The sequence below is a fragment of the Fusarium graminearum genome, chromosome 3 (assembly GCF_000240135.3).
Source record: "Fusarium graminearum PH-1 chromosome 3, whole genome shotgun sequence".
NCBI lineage: Eukaryota > Fungi > Ascomycota > Sordariomycetes > Hypocreales > Nectriaceae > Fusarium > Fusarium graminearum.
The window spans coordinates 833352-852043 of NC_026476.1; the positions used below are offsets into that span (position 1 = coordinate 833352).

Here is an 18692-nt window from a genome sequence, read left to right on the forward strand (position 1 = left end):
TTAGAGGCGTGATCGAGGAGGGGTCTGAAAAGAGCATCACGCTTCAGCTGGTAACGATCAATCGCATGAGCCAACAAGTCACCCAGACGTCGAGGATCTGAGTTTTCATCTGTAACGGAAGACGCTTCTGCCATATCAACGTCAGAAGATGCGTCAGATGGCATGTTGGGAGATGCGGCGGAGTCAGGCATGGAAGGTGGAAGGACAATATTTCGGCTATCGGGCATACGCTCTCCAATGTACTCGGCCACCTCTCGGTTGGGTCCTACAAGAGCATAGAAGAGCGGTGTCCTGCCGGAATAGTCTTTTAGGGTCAGATTCGCGCCGTACCTGGTCAAGACCTTGATACAGTCTAGAGACCCAGCTTTGGCAGCCAAATGAGCTGCTGAACGACCATACCGTGGACTGACGGTATCAATCTCTCCAACCAACGGCGTAGCTTCCAAAAGCGCCATCAAGACATCGCGATGGCCCCCGATTGCAGCAAACTGGAGTGCATTAAAGACATCATTATGTTCAAGAGCATTGAAACGGCACAGCCAATCAAAATCTGCAGGCGCTTTCTCGATGATGGCCTCGAGCACAACCACAAAGCCAATCTTGGCGACCAGCATAAAACCGCTTATGGAATCTGGCGGTGCCAAACTGGCGTCTGCACCATGGCGGACCAGCATACATGCGATAGCTATTCGCGAACGACAAAGTGCTTTCACTAGCATCGATGGACCGGGTGAGTCGTGGATTGGTGATCTGAATGACGGTTGGCTGTAACTTTTGTTAGCAAAGGTCTTGATGCACTGATGCATACTTACTTGGTAACTTCGAGACTGTTGACATCCATCCCGCAGTCAATGAGTACCTCGAGTATCTCCAAGGCGATGTCGTCCTGTGGTATGGACAATACCTCTTGGAATGTGTAATGTTGGTTGGCAACAAGGTCTTGTGCCTTTGTATTGCTGAGCAACGGCATAATCATCGAAACATCCACAGGCTCATCCGCTAAAAAGTCCTCAAAAATCGATCTGCCACCAAAACTCTCCCACGGCTTGTGCACGTTGATGCCGCTCTGGACAAGTAGCACGACGATTTCTGGTTTCCGAGAGCGCAAAGCTAGTGAAAGAAGAACTGCAGCATCTCTAGTTTCAAAGAATTCTCTGGAGCCAGCTTTGGCTCGGTTCTCGGGATTGTCCACGTCCCAGGACGCTTCCAGGACGGCGGCAACAAATGGAAACTTGGCAGCTGTCCAGGTTACAGGACCAACTGGAACTCTCTTGCATATGCGACTGATTGCCCACTCCCCGGTTTCTTTCTCGTGGTCTAAGAGAGCACCCTTGTGAAGCAAACATGATATCGCCATACGTGCAAACTGATACAGAAAATGCATGCTTGTGGGGAGATCGTCTGATGGGCCATTGACCATCGGAAGTACATCGTCACAGAATCTTGCCCACAGGCCTCTTCCATCCTCGTCCCGTGATTGAAGAACTTCGGGAGTGAGCAAGTCCATGTAAGCGCTGCGAGTCATCTCGGGGTAACAAGATGGGTGAAGACTTGGTATGGGAGTGAATCCTAGTTCCCGCAAAAGCTTTGTGTTTTTGATGACTGTTTCTGCTGGGGTCAGTCCGTCGGAGAATGGTCGAGAGGGCCCGGCCTTGTCAAGGACCAGCGAAACAATCTTAGGGCAGGCCGATATGTTCAATGACCGGAGAAGTGATTCATGTGCTGTGCTGGCACTGGAGATGGCTCGAAGTACCATTTTGACAAGAAGAGCATCGCCCCATTCAATGGCCCATCTTGCCAACTGCTCGTTGTCCTCTGGTTTCAGATACTCCTGGAAATGGTGCATCAGGAACCGGGCTGCCAAAGGTTCAACCTTTTTTGAACTTTTAGGGAGTTCCTGCAAGGTTTCAACATACGCAAATGCTGCTCTCAATGGGGTATATCCATCCTCGCATACGGCGGCAAGGTTGCGAATTTTAGACGAGTCATTGAGCCATAGGTACATGAGCAGTTTAACGTCGTTTGTAGCGGCGAAAAGATGCCAGATATTACGGCCACCGTTGTCTGTGTCATGGGTGGGAGCCGAGTGTTCCAGAATGAGCTTCCCCAAAGGACCGATTTCCTCGACGACCATAAGGGGTGTTCGACCACTCGAGTCTCTGGCTCGTACGTCTGCTCCAGCTCGAATAAGGATGTCCATAATTTCGAGCTGCGCGCCTTCTGTAGCCATGTGAAGGATTGTACCAGAAGTTCCATCGTTGTCGTACGGAAAGTTGGGATCGAATCTGGGATCTTTTGTTAATCGTTCCACGAGTCTCACGTTAAAATCCAACACAGCGGTTCGTATGACTTCTGCAAAACTCCCATCGCTTAGGGTATCTATCCTTCCGTCCGTCGCAGGCAAAAACTTGACGTGGGCACGCTTCATGACCTTGGACACAAGGTATTGTATTTCCACATAATCCGTACTGTCTCGTTCGATGTCAAGCAAGGTCAGATCATAGGCATAGGTGAGTAGGTGCGCGAACCTCGCACGCTGAAGTACGCCACGCTTTACCAAGGTTTCTCGTTGCAAGAGTCGGTGAAACGATTTATCCAGGTCACCCCCTCCTTTGGCGATGCGCGTAAATACGTCCTCGTGCTTGCTTATCATTGCAGTCCAAAAAGCCAGGCCTGCTAGTGATACCTCGTCAGGCCCGTTTTTCCAAGTGTATCGATATTTACAGTCTGCGCCGGCGTCGATAAGCAAGAGAATGGTTGCTGCCTGGTCGGTATTCGAGTCACTACCAACAAGCAGTGTGGTCCATGATTCTGGTTCTGTGCGAGTCGCGAGAACTTTGCTACCAACAAGGGCGCAGAACAGGGGAGTGCCGATGAGGCTGGGCTGGTTGACTTTGGCTCCCATCGACAAAAGGTCTTTGCAGAGACTGGGCAAGCCAAGAGCAGCGGCGATGTGAAGCGACGAGACGGATCCGTCACATAATGCGTCCGTTAATTCGAGCAGAAGCCTCGGAGAAACGGCCAGAGGCCCCAATGTTCGCGGATACGTTACCCTGGCGTATTCTAGAACCCACTGCACGAAGCTAAATGACTTTTGTATCCTGAAAAGGGTACAGACTTGCGGCCTGAGCTGTTGCCAATATTTTTCGGCATGTTCTGGCCACCTCGCAGCTGCCACTCGGTACTTTGGCTCTGTTATTCGCCGCTCCTGTATCGCTATTGTTTCCCTGTTGTATTCTGCTGGCTCACGATCATTTTGGGGAGAATTCAAAATGGTGAGCCAATCCGAAACATCGGCTGCGCTAGGCTCATCGTCATCGTAGACGTGGTCGGGGGTTTCAAGAGCCTCACGGTCGCTCTCCTTCTGGACCATAAGCTGTGGAACAGCGTCTGTGGTGAGTATGGAAAATTGGTATGCAATATCCTCCAGGGTATCGGATGACCCGAGTAAAAAGACGAGCTTGAAGCGAACGTCTGAAAGTGATGCTCTGGCCGCTATGATGCCATCCGATGTCGCATAAGCATGGAATGACTTTAAAGCAGCGATGAGTATCTCGCATTTATCGATCATTGGCCATTCTCGATCGTTGTCATTTCCAGAAGCAGAGCCTGATGCGCTTGGCGTGATGCCTAGCGTACTGTCGCCAGAAGTGTCATGGTCAGCCGTCAGCTCTGTCACGAAGGACTCGAGGCTGTAGAGTGAGCCTCCGAGAAGCCTGAGCTCAATGAGCAAATGCTTGATCTCAACTTTGGAAGCTTTATATTCCGATTCTGATGATTTGGTTGATAATGACTTTGAATATGCGCTGATGGTCGCGCACGCTTCAAAAACGGAATCCTTTAATGAACGGACGGTTTTTAGTACCAGTGAAGGCGACATTTTGCGGGTGGTGGTTTTGGACTGAAACTTTGACTCATATTGTAGTCAAATCAAAGGGCATCCCTGCAAGAAGTGGGAGATGAACGCGATTCAGTTATCAAGTTGTGGTAATGTTGATGAAGTAAAAATGTCACGTTGAGTGAAGTTGGATGGATGCTCAGCCTGAGGGTTCAAGAAAAAATGTCCGCTAAAAGCATAAGAGATAAAATTATTAGGTCATCTTATGCCGCTTAGACTATACCCTTCAGGCTATTTATTTCTGTACCCCAAGACTTAGGGGGTCAGTATTTCTGCTACCCAGTAACTCAGTTCAAGGCTGCCGATGTCATGGCGACTTGCCAATCAACAAAGCAAAGTGGAGCTTGGGCCACTGTTTTCCCTAGCGCCTGATAGCCTTGCAGCTGTACCTTGCAGTACCGAGTCCTAGCCAGTTTAATTCTGCTTAAAATCTACCCGACAAATTGAAGCAGTATCTTTGACTGGAGAAATGTTGGAGAATATCATTCACTGCGCTGGTTATTCGCACAGGGGATGGTAACACGTTTGCTACATAGTTCGTCCTCAGCGGGTAGCTGTCGCAACCGCTACCGTGCGCACGTGACCTCATAACGCTCTTCTAACGGTGATGCATGAGATCAAGACTTTTACTACAGAAAAGAAGCATAATTTAGATCAACTCTATTCGACAGATAGAAGTTTAGCTTAATTAAACCTCATAAGGCTGTCGTAGCTGTTCTTGTCGCTCTCGGACGCAGCATGTTTCAATGATATCAGTTTCGACAAAGTCAACTATATAAGTGATCTCGGTTGTTGTCTGAACACGGCAATGAGTCGAAACATCCAACCGCCAGTTAATTTATATGATACATATGGCTTGGTACAATATATACCTAATGTCCTGTTGATGGTATTGACCGCCGATGGTCATCACAAGATAGGTACTAATACCTGGAGTATCATGAAATCCACCCTGCAATATCTGTCTAACTCGATAAAGACCAGAGCCTGGAATTTCTCGATCAAATTAATCTAATCAATCCTTCCAAAGGTTCCTCATATCTATCGCCGGCTGACTCATAGCGTCCTGGAGGATTCAACACCAGCTTCCTCATTAGGATGCACAAACATAGTATAGATAGTCCGTAGCAAAACTACAAAAGCCATGCCGAGAACACTTCGTCATAAGAACAATCCTTACCGATCGATTCAAGCGAGTTCGTCTAAATAAACCATGTCTTCTTCAATAATTACCGTCCGTCCCGCTACCCTGGCAGACAGCGACGCCATCGCAACCATCCATAGCGAGGCGCTCAGCTACTACAACGACTTTTACGCCGCCTTCTTCCAGCGACATCCCCGAGATCTCATACCGATCGCCACGCGCATCGCATTGCAGAATCCGGAGGTTTACTTTTCGGTCGCCGAAGAGGCGGGGGAGACGGTGGGGTTTGTTCGGTACAAGGACTTGACCAAAAAGCCGGAGCCGAACTCGAACGCGAGCGACAAGCCGCAGCCGCAGGTGTGGACAATCAAAGACCACATGAAGGACCTGTGGCAATGGTTTGACACGCGCAGCGAAGATATGGATGCGTCCAAGGAAAAGGCTCTCAATGGGAGGGATCACTTTGGTAAGTTTGTGGCTTGAGTCAATTGCTGCTTGTCTGTTGGTTGTTAACATTGCGGCACAGAGGTGATGCATATCATGGTGCACCCAGACCACCAACGAAAAGGCATCGGCGGTCTTTTGCTCAAAACCGTGACGGAAAAAGCAGACGCCGTCAACGCGCTGACAGTCATCACCTCGTCAATTGAAGGCCACGGACTTTACAAAAAGCATGGCTTCAAAAGTCTGGGGACATGGGCAATTGATAACGAGGCGTGGGCACACAAGATCGCGGAGCACGAAAAGAGCGTCGGATATAAAGACGGAGTAATCAAGCTCGAGGATAAATGCAAAGGCATGCGCGAGAGTGAAGATAGCATGATCCGGGAGCCAAGCAACCGGTAACCGTGTTGAATTATTGGCTGGCTGTCACGAATTAGTGGTCCTCTGCAAAACCGTTCTCTAGTTCGTATTCGTTTTCTCTTAAGAATCTTCTAAAAAGGGGGGAAGGAAGGGGATCTGAGCTTCCCCCGCTCCAATCACGATAAGATCAAGATGGGCAAATCCAGGCACAACGTCTTAGCGAGCATACGAGCCCCCCCTTCAGATAGATGCGACGTGGGACCCCTGTGGAGACCTGCCCAATACGCCATATCCAGGGTGCATTCATTGGAAATTAAACATCTAGGTACATTTTTTTAGTTGGAGCTCCGCTGAAATCTTGCCGCATTGCGCCGACAGCGGTGTCTGTGACTTGCAGCCCGAGTTCATCTTAATTATAAAAAAAAATCTCAAATGGCCTGATTCAATTCATTCCGTGCCAGGGGTGACCTTCTTATCAATCTTCCGTTTCTCTCTTTTCCTTCCTTTACATCACCATCTTTTGTTCTCTTTACTGGGTTGTTTACTGTCCCAATCGCATCGCAAATATGGACGCCATACTAGAAATCCTCGACCCGTATGTCTTTGACTACGGATACGCATACTTGTTCCCCCAACAAACAACACAACCTTCATACGGAAACTCAACGGGTTTCGCTCCATCGTCCGCGTCCAAAAACTTTGACGATGAGTACTCACTCAACTTTGGTTCCTCGCTGCCACGCGACGACATCTACCGCCAAAGCGCATCGATTCTCATGATCGCTGGCTTCGGCGCCGCCTTTATCTACGTTATTTCAGCCGCGCTCTCGTATTACTTTGTCTTTGACCGCCGTCTCGAACATCACCCACGATTCCTCAAGAACCAGATCAAGCAAGAGATCCAGTCCAGTTTCTTCGCCATTCCCATCATCGACCTTCTTACCCTCCCCTTTTTCCTGGGTGAGGTGCGCGGCCATAGCTTGTTGTACACAAACATTGACGAGTACGGCTGGTCATGGTTGGCTATCTCAACTATTCTGTACATGGTCTTTAACGATCTCGGTATTTACTGGATTCATCGCCTCGAGCATCACCCCAGCATCTACAAATATGTCCACAAGCCTCACCACAAGTGGATTGGTAAGTTGACATCTCGTCCGTCGCCGGTCCCAGCTAACCTGTTCAGTTCCTACACCTTGGGCTGCCATTGCTTTCCACCCCGTTGACGGATACGTCCAATCCGTCCCTTACCAGTAAGTCGCGCTTCCACTCCTCAATTGGAGCCCTGCTAACTCGGACAGTGTTTTCGTCTACCTCTGCCCCATGCAGAAGCACCTCTACATGTTCCTTTTCGTTTGCGTTCAAATCTGGACTATCCTCATTCACGACGGCGACATGATTACCGGCCACTGGCTCGAGAGATTCATCAACAGCCCCGCCCACCACACTCTGCACCACATGTACTTCACCTGCAACTACGGCCAGTACTTTACCTGGGCCGACAACTACTGGGGCTCCCACCGAGCTCCCATGCCCGAGCTGGATCCCATCCACGAGGCCATCAGGGTCATGCAGGAGAAGGGACTCGCCGACAAGGATGGTAACCCCATCGAAAAGTCAAAGAGCGAGTAAAGACCGACACGAAACGATATGACAATAATAAAACGCGCTCGTGTCGAGTCAACATGACCGACAGGTGCCAGCACCGTTACGACTGAAGTACCCTGGCATTGCAGCATTACCAACTACGCAATTCCCGGCTTTTACGACATTTCATCGACCAGATAGACTTTTTAATCACAGCGTTGCATAGGGGTTTTTTCGACAGGAAATATATTGACTAGAGGATAATAACAATAAGTATAATACCAAACAATTTCAAGACCGTGTGCATATCCCAAAACCTGTCCTCCAGCTTCGACTATCTGCACCTACAGCACCGATTTTCATTCACCACTTTATGCCACTTAAACGTCAACCTGGCCCTGGGTGATGGGGTGGGTGTCAATGCCCCAGTTGAACCGTCTCTTCATCGCCTTCCAAGTCTCGATAAGAGCAACGTAGACGATGACACAGCCGGCCACAACTCCCCACTCCCATGTGAGACCCTTGTGCTTGAACACCTCAGTGTTGAGGTAGGGGATGTAGACAATGGGGAAAATCATGACGAAACCAGCAACAACGGACCAAAAGAGGAACTTGTTGTGGTAGATGGTCTTGAACACGGAAAAGGGACCCGAAGCATGCTCATCCATATTGAACAAGCTGCGGTGGAAATGCTTCACCTCCCAAGCTGTGACCAACAACAAAATGGCCAAGGTGGAAAAGGTTGTAGCACGGGCACGGTAGACGAGGTCACAGCCCTCGGTTCCGCTCTCGTTGCAGTGAGGGACCATGTTGTAGTAACCCTGACCAGACGAAGCGTAGTTGACAATCATGAAAGCGGCCAGACAAAGAGAGCCTGAGCAGAATCCATAAACGAGCTGATCGCGAACGAGGTCAAAGGTGAAGACACCACTGCGCAAGCTGCGAGGGGGTCGGCGAAGGATATCAGGGGAAGCCTCCTCCAAACCGAGACCAAGAGCCAAAGGCGATGAGGTGACAAGGTTGGCCCAAAGAATCTCGAGAGGGGAAAGAGGAAAGACGGCGGTTCCGTTAACATCCTTGAAAGCAAGACCAATGAGCAACAGAACAACCTGAGCCAAATTGGAGGTGAGAAGATGCAAAAGGAACTGTACCAGTTAGTGATCCGTCAGAAACAAGAGTCATGTAGCATACCTTTTGGATGTTGTCGGCAAGTCGTCGACCCTCCTGGATACCGGTAACGATAGAGGCAAAGTTGTCGTCGGTCAAGACCATGTCAGCGGCCTCTTTGGCAACATCGCTACCACGGTCTCCCATGGCAATACCGACATCAGCCTGCTTGAGGGCGGGGGAATCGTTGACACCGTCACCAGTCATAATACAGAAAGCCTTGCGGCGATGAAGAGCTTCAATCATGCGGACCTTGGTCAGGGGGCTGCAACGAGCGAGGACAACGGGGAGTTCATCCAAAGCATCAATCTGGTCGTCACTGAGAGCGCCAAAGTCGGCGGCTGCCATGACGGTGTTGGACTTGAGACGAATGTCCTTGTTGAGGATACCAACTTCGTAAGCAATGGCAGTGGCAGTCTTGATGTGATCACCAGTAACCATGTGGACAGTAACACCGGCGGCACGGCATTGAGCCACGGCACCAGCAGTCTCGGGACGGGGAGGGTCATAGAGACCAGCAAGACCGACAAACTGGAGGTCGTCTTCGACCTTGGCACGATCATGGCAGTCCTGAACGTCGCCATTCATAGGCTTGGTGGCAATGCAAAGCACTCGCAGACCTTGACTAGCGAGTTCCTCTGCCTTGAGAAGAATTTCTTTCTTGAATTCTTCGGTTTCGGAAAGTTTAGTGAGAAGAACCTCAACAGCACCCTTGGTATAGACGTGTCGGGTTTGCTCAATTTCGTTGCCGTAGACGACACTCATGAGCTTGCAGGAAGAATCGAAAGGATGCTCGGCCACCAGGATGTCACCCCCAGTGGTGTTGCGACCGAATCTCATGGCGAAAACCTTGAGTGCAATTTCGGTCGGCTCACCAACGGCCTTCCATTCGGTGTCCTCAGACGTAATGATGCTGCTGGAATCTGTCTCGGGCTCCTTCTTGCCATCGCTAACTGTAGAGTTGTTGCAGAGAGTGAGGACCTTGAGGAAGGTGTTCAAGTAGCTTCCAGCCAGATCAGCGGACCACTTGACAGTACCACTATAAGGGTCATATGGGTTGGCGGTACCTTCAACGGTACCTTGGAGATCGCCACGGAGCCAGACCTTTCGGGTGATCATGCGTCCTTGAGTCAGTGTGCCGGTCTTGTCGGAGCAGATGTTGGTGACACCACCAACGGCCTCAAGAGAAGGCATCTGTCGAACAATAACATTACCGCGGACCATTGCCTTGGTGGCGACGGCCATGGTGACAGTCAAGACGGCAAGAAGGGACTCAGGAATAACGGCGACACCAACGCAGATTCCGTAAAGAAGAACCTCATCGGTAATTTTCCAGAGACTGACTGAAAAGACGATAATGGCGAGAAGAATGGCAAAGGCGAATAGCAGCAGGGCAAACTTGCTAAGAGTGACCTGAAGAGGGGTGCCTTCGAGACCAAGGATTCTGCGGCTGAACTGGTAGAACTTCCATGCGAGACGGTTAACACCGGTCCTCTGAGTATCATCGTTCTTGTTCTTGCGCAAGAGTTCGGCGATTTGGCCGACCTCAGTCTCCATACCAGTAGCGATAACAATACCAGTAGCTCGACCACGAGTGACAGAGCTTCCGGAGTAGGCCAGGTTGATACGGTCTCCCATGGGCATATCAGGGTCGGTAAAGATGACATCAGGCTTCTTGCTGATGGCGATCGATTCACCGGTTAAAAGTGCCTCATCGGTAGAGACGTTGATACCTTGGACCAGACGCAAATCGGCAGGAACAACATCGCCAGTGGCCAGGGAGACAATGTCACCCTTGACAAGAGTTTCTGCCTTGACGGTTTCACTCTGGCCATCGCGGATGACCTTACACTTGGGAGTGGAAAGGGCGTAGAGCGACTGGATGGTCTGCTCAGCGCGGTAATCCTGGATCAATCTGCAAAGTGGAATGTTAGCAGACTGTGAGAACTAGTGGTGGCTAGATGAGATTCGGACTGTCAGCTTCAGGGTATGGCACAGGATTCGACCTCAGTGCTTGGGGCTTCAGGCCTTACGCATGGCAAAATCACAGGCTTCACCGTATGGCAGCAGGAACAAGGAACAGAAGGTGTAGCAAAGTGCAACAACGAAGTGGGGAGTTGTAGCAACAGCAAGCGACAGCTCGAGCAGATTAACTGAGCTTTTGACGCAGCAAAGACATACCCGACAACGATGTTGAGTACAATGACGGCGGCGACGACGGCACCCTCAATGTAGTCCGAGATAGCAAAGGACAGAGCGGTCACGGCGATGAGGACGACAGTCAAGGCATTGGCAACCTGCTGGATAAAGATCTCATAGAGGGAGATACCCTTGGCGCCTTTGATGGAATTAGGGCCATCCCGAGCAAGTCGGGCGGCAGCCTCCTCGCTGCTCAAACCATCGTCGACGTCGGACTTGAGGTCCTGAGCGACGCGATGAGCAGAGAGCGTGTGGGGAAGGATTGGCTTCTCTATAGCTAGGTCGGGGGGCTCCGCTATAGGAGGCTGGTCGTCCTGACCGGCAGCGACGGTCGACGAGTCCGACGTGGTAGTGGCGTGAACTGCACCATTCGCGGATTTAGATTCGGTTTCTCCCATCGAATGGGTGTTGGTATAAGCGAAAGCTGAGGGTGGAAAGATTGGGGGTTTGGCAGACAGCCAGAAGTTGAAGTAGGGTAAACTTGAAAGAAAGTTGTAGATGTATGATAAAGTAGAACTTAATAGAGATCGCGTAACGCACGATGTCTGGGTAAAGAAGAGAGAAAAGTCGTGGAAGGAAGCCGAGGGGTGGCACCTTTTATCTACAACGGGAGACGTCTGCAACAGACGATTCAACAATAGAGGCTCTGCCTTGTGCGAAGATGGGAGTCGGCGCCTATCCCAACTTGAAGTCCACTAGACTTAGACGCATGGCGGGTCCAATCAAGGCGATGCGGATAGACAGGGAAGGGACGGTGCAGCAGTATACAAGTGAAGCTTCTTTCCATTCGGGATACGTGGGGTTGCCCCGCTTCTAATTAACACTGTGCCTTCCTCTTGTACAGAGAGATACGGATACTGTCATCCTCATTGTATCATTTATTAGCAAGTCAAGATAAACTGTAGAAACAGAAATGCCATCTACTACCTAATCCTCAGTGATTCAAACAACCTTTTTTGTTTATGTTAAACAAGCTTTAGCCAACCTCCAAGAGGATCGTCGAGATTGAGTTTGTGGAACCAGAACGGCTTCACTGATCCTATCAAGCGGGCGACATCAAAGCGACAACAATTTAGTCCAAGCTAACAAAGAAAAGCCATGTACCCCCATGTACTACTCTTGGCGTGCAGTATCTCGTGGCAGCCAAGCGAATCAAAGCTTACCTTGCCAAGGTCACGAGGGGTTGCAAGGGATCCAAGTTGCGTGTCGGATCACCATCTTGTTCCTTGTATTCCGTACGGAGTAGCTTTTGCTTCGGTTGAATCGCGTCATCTGTCTGTAACCCGACGGAATGATTCAGAGAGGTATTTGTCTGTGGCACTTGATTCAGTGTTTGTCTTTGACATATGCAGGGAACTCCAGATTAAGAGCCTCAGCATAGGACAAGACACATGACTGCGTACAGAAGCACACAATACTGACAACGCAAACATTGCCTCTATCAGTCCAAGGCGATTAGTTACCGTGTCAATTTCTACTTCTACTGTCCACTAGCGTCTGTCGTCAGCAGGACCAGGCGATAACTCGTCGCAATCAACATCCAAGTAACCAACACCCAATCACACTGCACGTTTTGCACTCGCCTTCTCTTAATGAGAGAATGCTTGATTCAACTTGGCATGGCTTGGGCTTGGCATACAACGACATTACGGAGATGTACGGACCAATTGATCATGGTCTGCTTCGCCTCGGCCAAGCAATTCAAAATCACCTGCTATAACAAAAAAGGCCTGGTCATCTTGGCAGTATGTAATGAATGTCACTACAGCACGATTCAAGTGACATGTTCTTTTTACGGAAACCTGCATTGTTGCATTATGCTGTTTGCCATGCTTGTTTTGTCCGCCGATGACCTCTTTCAGCCCGCACCCTGGTTCGTAACTCGTCGTTCATGGGTCCTGTTTTTGGAGCCTCTTTGGCCCAAAACTTGCGCTAACATTTAAGCTTAAGCATTGGGGTGGCCAGTAGCCAGGCTTGCCAGGGATCTCCCCTCAAAACCGCCGGGCTTGAAACGGGCCTACTCGTTGTTTTAGGGTTTTATGAGACACTCAAGTAAATTAGAAGTTCCTGTTTTTCTATGACTGACCTCATTGACTCTGAACAGCCATTGCACAGACTCGGATACCGTCAACCGACGGGATACCACAGCCACGTAATTAACCACAGTGGAGAAACTATCTTTGATCTACAGCCACGGGAGAATCTGCTCACTGTGTGAATGTTATTATCAACAGTTGTGCCGGGGATTTCGGCGCCGTCTTTTGAACTCCGGGACGGGGTATAGCAACAAGGCAATATGGATGTTTAAACAACAGCCAATGGTGGTTCATCATAATGATAACCCTGGTATCATGAATTACTTCCAATGGGGTAAAGTCCGGGGAAGAAATGGATCCGAATGTTAATGAGTCTAGACTTGTTGCTTCCCCGGATATCAACATCCAAGGGTTTGTACTTTAAGGTGTCTCGCTCGCCGAGTAACGGCTCGTATCTCCGCTATACGACTCAACCAACCTTGCATCTGCATTATCGGATGATTATCGTGGAACGAGAGTTTGCTCTCTCTAGTAGGCTTCTCCGTATGGCGTCTCATCCGCATGCTTGGCTTTAACTAGATGCCCCAGTTGATGTCAATCATGCGGGGTATGGAGTATTCGTGTGGGTTTGAACAAATTGAGAAGGTTATCAACAGTAAAGAACTTCGGGATAATTAGGAATCTATCAGGACTATGGTGCTGCATGGAGATGCAGTGGTCCGTTAGAGATTATTCCGATTACTAACTTGATGAGAGACAAATTCGATATCGTCTGACTTGGATACAGTGTCAGTCATGTCTTGATGTAAGACTCCTACAGAGATGTCGCCATCAGTGTAGAGTCTGTACACAACCACAAAGACAGCCAAATGTTAGTTCAGAAGAAGATAATGTCTATAATTCACTACGTCTGTCTTCCACAGTGTTACTACGGATTAACAAATTACAGCCACCGTCAGGAAGACATTCAGGTGGTTGTCATCAACCCCTGAGGCTTACTCCTTACATTGACATGTGCGTCACAAGCCGGCGAGAACACCGAGAACACTAGAAGTAACACGACAATAGAAAGCGTTTACCTGCATCCAGATCTAAACAGTTTGGGTTCCATTTCTTGTCCTTAGCATGACAAGGCGGAAGTTGCACCATCCATGTGCAGGGGGATAAGTTACGTTGGGCAAAGATCCACAATAACATGATGGACCAAACAACACTCTGTATTCGCATTAACCACTCAGTACTACACCATTCACAGACCAAAGGGGAAAATAGAAGTAATGCAACTAAATCAGGTTGTTTCCCTGATACGTAAATTGTCGACTATGGAGCACACATGCGGCCGCAACTGACTAGAGTAACACAACCAACTCTAAAACCCTAACCCCTCGCCAAGCAATGGAAAGAAAGAAAATACTTCTTATCCGAGGAGGTTGATGTATGGCTCTGGCCACTTCCCCCACACAAGCGGCTGATCACCCAACCGTCCGCTCACCGGCGCAAGCAACTTGATCTTGCGACGCTCCTCATCCACATCCGATACGTACAAAAATCCCATCACGCTCGCAGCCCGAACTACATCAGGCGCGTCCTTGGGCGCTGCATTCATCACAGCAAGCGTCCAGTGCTGCATCGGCGTACATGGGTCTTCCCGTGTAATACCCTGGTCAGGATAAGAATGTTCTGGATAGCAGTCAGCAAATATTTTCCGTACGGAGGACAGGGGCTTGTACCGTCGGAGGTGTGGTACACAACGACATTGTCAAAGTCGACTTGTTGGATCAGGGGGCTGAGAGTTCGTCTAGAGTCGCCGTAGAAGTACTCTTTGATGGCAGCTTCTCTCACGTGCTGTAGGAATGCTTCGTCGCGGACGACTACACCGTCGGACTTGTCGATCGGAACAACGCTGATGGGCTCTCCCAGGCTTGTTCGCTCGGTGCCGAATCGCCTAGATAGCTCGGAGCTGATGGCTGGGGAGCCAACCACGATAATAACATTGACTGTTTCTGTTAGCTTGCATTTTATAATCATCACCGTTCAACGTACCTGAAAATTCGTCGACAATGTGCGCTACAAGCTCGTGTCCATCTTTGCTTTGCTCTGTGAGACCCATGCCATCGATGATAACACCCGAGCTCTTGACGTCCTGATCCTCGCTCAAGCGTGCACTAACGCTTCCAGCAAGTTTACTCGTAAGTTCGCGATAAAAGTCAGGGTCCTGATCAGGCGAGGTCTGTCCGTAGTAAAACACCAAAGGTAGCTTTACAGGTACGCTGCTTGGTCCGCTGGTAGGAGTACTTCCCCAGCCATCCACGGCTTCGGGGTCCAAGATGGTCGCGAGAACGCTAGCACTCAGCGTGCCGGGCAAACTGAGCAGACCCTCTCTTGGGTTCGCGTTCACCACCAAAGGCTGATATCCCTGTCTTGTCGCATAGCTCGTCAAGGTCCTTGCCAACGTCGTCTTTCCCACGTCCGCCGGTCCCACGATAAGCGCTCTAGGTCCTTCTCTGCCCTCTCTAGCGGCCGCCTGTCGCATATCATTGAGCTGTCCGTGGAGGTTCATGTGCGTATTGGCTGGGTTATCGGTCGGGTTCGCATATTCGGCGACAGACTCGGCGTCGCAGCGGCCGTCGATCTCGAGCTCGCAGCCGTGCCAGGTGAGGATCTTTGACTTGACGCCCGCGAAGGTGTAGGCGTTCTTAGGACCTAATTCGACGCCATCCTTTTCAGCTGTTCCGGAGAGGAGCTTGACGATGACGGGGGAGGCCTGGGAGGTTTGGAAGCGCCATTCGCATAGAGGTCGGAGTGTGACGACGCGGTTTGTCGCGGTGATGGTGGGCTTATTAAAGTTAGAGGATTTCGCAGATACTTTGTTGCATATTTACCTGTGAGGGAATCTGGCCCAAGCCTGGAATTGACATGGTCGCTACATCGACTTTTGTTAAAAGAGAACGTCGTCGCAATAGTAGGTGAAGTACGTGGGGCTGGAAGCTTTCCAGAAGCTTGATGCAGGGGTCAGGGTGGTAAGGTTGACATAAATGCTCGTGTAAAGGTTGACGCAAAAGCGACATGTAATTCTGTCAACCACTTGTAATTGAATCATCTACCCTATGCTTCTTCTTTTATTTGACAAAGGAACAATCCCTTTTCATTCTCATTTTTCTCCACCCCCATTCTCGTTACCGTCCTGTTGAGGATCATTCACCGATGGAGCAGGTCGATCATTTTCTTTCGGCTCCTTGTAGTGTCGCATCATCTCTTGAGGGAGAAAAACGTAGAACGACGGGACAATGTTCTCGATGCTGGTGATGAAACGCAACCCCGCGTCCAACTCACAGATGTTGGCTTCAATTCTCATTCCTGGCCACATTCTCGCCAGAAGATGATCGTCAAAGAAAAGCGTCATGGTTTCCTCGTCAATTGGCCATGAAGTAGGCGGTTTCTCCCAGTCGTCCTCAATGACACCCTGCTTGAAGGTCGCCTTGCCGACAGGGACGTGGTAAGCTGCCTTGTCAGCGATGACAAGAGACTTGACGCGCTTGATGATGTCGTCGCTGGGACGGAATGTCTGGACTAACTCCAGTGTACACTTGAACTCGCGAGTGACGGTAGGCTGTTTGGTGGCCAGTCTCTCAAACAACTCTGGCTCATCCATGAGTGCAAAAGCCGTGAAAAAGACAGAAATAGGATCGAAATCCTTTGGGCGCTTGAAATCCAAAAACGACCATGACTGCTCGATGGTTTCTTCGGGACAGTACAGTTCCGCAGCAGCCAGGTTGAACTGTCCAGGAAGTGCAGCGCAGAGCTCCTGAAACATGGGCCACTCCTCGGCGGCGACCTTGCAAACTTCCATTGCAGCCTTGACGTCGTCCTCGTACTCGGGACAGACACTGTGCTGAAGAACGTATCGGAGAAAGTTCTCGACTGTGCTGATGCCCTCCAGCATTCTCTTCTGCTCAGAAGAAGTGAGGTGGACGAGGGTGACCGAGAAGAAACCCGCGGCAACACCGGCAAAGTCAACCGTCCAGTTTTCTTCGTCGCCATTGTAGAATTTTTCTCCAGCTGCAGAGCTGGCCCAGATGACATCCTTCGCAGTCGCATCCCGACGCTCGGCGGGAGTGAGTTCCTTTAGCTCCTTCTGGCTAAGACCACCAAAGTTGTTGGGCTGGCAATCGACACCACCGAGGAAAAGGTATTCGTCGAAGTAGAGGATTCGAGCGCCCTGGAGACGACGTCTGGAGCGGAAACGCTGGATGCAAGCTTGCATGCGCCTGAAGAGGTTAGCAGTAGCTCTTGATTTAGGTATGTTCGTCATACTCTGCAAAAGGAACGTCACTGGGAGTTGGGTTAGTATTTATCTCATCCAGTCTGGGAGTTTGCGGCTTACGGAGCATATATCTCATCTTTTTCCTCCTTGGCCTCATCAGGGGTCATGGGCGGGTCAGCAAAGAACTCTAGATTTTGTCAGTGCAGCTGTTCTAAGCATATTAGCATTCAAACCGTACCCTCGAAACCAGTTCCTCGGTTCTTGGGGAGAGCAGTAGGACCACGGTGGACGAGTGCCTTGGGCTTCCTCCGACTGCCTGGCTTTGCAAGACCCTGAAGCGACGCGGGAAGAGCAGGTGGCGGTCCAAGATATTCCGCATCTTCATTCTTGATGTTCTCCTTGTCCTGGATGGCAGGAGTATCATCAGTTGGAGTCGCCATTCTAGAAAACCAGTGGTGAAGCGATGATTGATGATGGAGAAAAAGTTACTGTGTAAGATGTTGTTGAAGAGGAACCCGTTTCGTGATCCACCGGCTTTGGGTTTCTCAATAGGCAAAATCTCTGCAAAGAAACGGGATAAAGATACGCAAAGCATTAGTTGTAAAGCTGTTGGGAGTCCATTATTCGAGATGCTGCTGCCTCAAATTTACTGGCAGCTGCCAGCCGCTATTTGCTTCAGCGCACGGCCAAACATCAACGGCAGGCTGCTCCTAATCTGCATCTTTGCGTCTATATCTCATGGATTGTATTCGAATATAGTTAATTAACACTGTAGTCCGAAATACATCTAAACAATCGAGTGTATATTCATCTGAATTGCTTACAATTTTGTATGCCCACCAACCCAGCCGGATGTTGATATCGAAGCAACACGACAAAGGAAACTGTATAAACAACGATATAATCACAAGATTAGGACTTATTTTATACCGAAACTATCACTAAAAAAAAAAAAAAAACCCATCCCAGAGTCTGCCCGTCACGGCTGAACGCGAGGCTGATTCTCACGATAGCCTCCTCACTAGTACAACCACCAAAAACACGCCGGTAAATACGGCCCGACCCATTCCGGCCGAAGGGTGCAAAAGTGTGGATAGAGGCTAGCTGAATTTCCATTTCTGTAAGAGAGGGTTTTTTACAGATGATTCGTGGGGGTTGGGGTCAGTTGATAGAGATCACGAGGTTTGGCATCGGCCTAAGCTGATAGGAAGATTGACAGTTGGGCTTTGAGGTTGCACGACTTTAGTTTGTATATTCACGCTCAGTTGCTTATGCTGTGACTCTGAGTTCCACTATTAGCTCGGATATCTGCACATCGGGTTTGATATGGCGTCTAAGCAGTCTAAGCCATGATATAAACGCGCTGATTCCTTGGGTGCATTAGGCTAAAGGCGTGCTTTCCCGTGTTTGCTTGTGTGTCTCGGATTTTGTAATTCCTGATACGGTATATACTGACCGAAATGACAAATCTCTTGTCATTCTTCACTCTAGTGGTCTTACGTTGGGCCAGAATCTAGTCAGGACATGATCGACGATGGTCCCAAGTGTGAAACGCCAGCAAATAGACAAATACCACATGAACAAATCCGTGAC

General features: G+C 49.7%; 5 protein-coding genes across 5 annotated transcripts; 2 read left to right on the plus strand and 3 right to left on the minus strand.

Annotated features, from left to right (window-relative positions):
- Positions 1-5111: 5111 nt before the first annotated feature.
- On the plus strand, positions 5112-5888 carry FGSG_04993 (uncharacterized protein; the record flags this gene model as incomplete). Its single annotated transcript, XM_011325170.1, has 2 exons — positions 5112-5508; positions 5569-5888. 2 exons carry the CDS (start codon positions 5112-5114, stop codon positions 5886-5888), a joined length of 717 nt encoding a protein of 238 aa, XP_011323472.1.
- A 524-nt stretch (positions 5889-6412) lies between these two features.
- Positions 6413-7478, plus strand: FGSG_04994 (uncharacterized protein; the record flags this gene model as incomplete). Its single annotated transcript, XM_011325171.1, has 2 exons — positions 6413-6986; positions 7105-7478. The coding sequence occupies 2 exons, from the start codon at positions 6413-6415 to the stop codon at positions 7476-7478; spliced, it is 948 nt and encodes a 315-aa protein (XP_011323473.1).
- Positions 7479-7668: 190 nt separating this feature from the next.
- FGSG_04995 (uncharacterized protein) lies at positions 7669-11350 on the minus strand. Its single transcript, XM_011325172.1, has 3 exons — positions 10634-11350; positions 8625-10487; positions 7669-8578 (listed from the first exon to the last, which is right to left on the minus strand). Exons 1-3 carry the CDS (start codon positions 11195-11197, stop codon positions 7814-7816), a joined length of 3192 nt encoding a protein of 1063 aa, XP_011323474.1. The 5' UTR covers positions 11198-11350; the 3' UTR covers positions 7669-7813.
- A 2902-nt stretch (positions 11351-14252) lies between these two features.
- On the minus strand, positions 14253-15753 carry FGSG_04996 (uncharacterized protein; the record flags this gene model as incomplete). The annotated part of the gene is made up of 4 exons (XM_011325173.1): positions 14253-14515; positions 14566-14838; positions 14879-15671; positions 15718-15753. The coding sequence occupies 4 exons, from the start codon at positions 15751-15753 to the stop codon at positions 14253-14255; spliced, it is 1365 nt and encodes a 454-aa protein (XP_011323475.1).
- Positions 15754-15986: 233 nt separating this feature from the next.
- Positions 15987-17539, minus strand: FGSG_04997 (uncharacterized protein; the record flags this gene model as incomplete). Its single annotated transcript, XM_011325174.1, has 3 exons — positions 15987-17103; positions 17220-17286; positions 17338-17539. The coding sequence occupies 3 exons, from the start codon at positions 17537-17539 to the stop codon at positions 15987-15989; spliced, it is 1386 nt and encodes a 461-aa protein (XP_011323476.1).
- Between the last annotated feature and the right edge of the window lie 1153 nt (positions 17540-18692).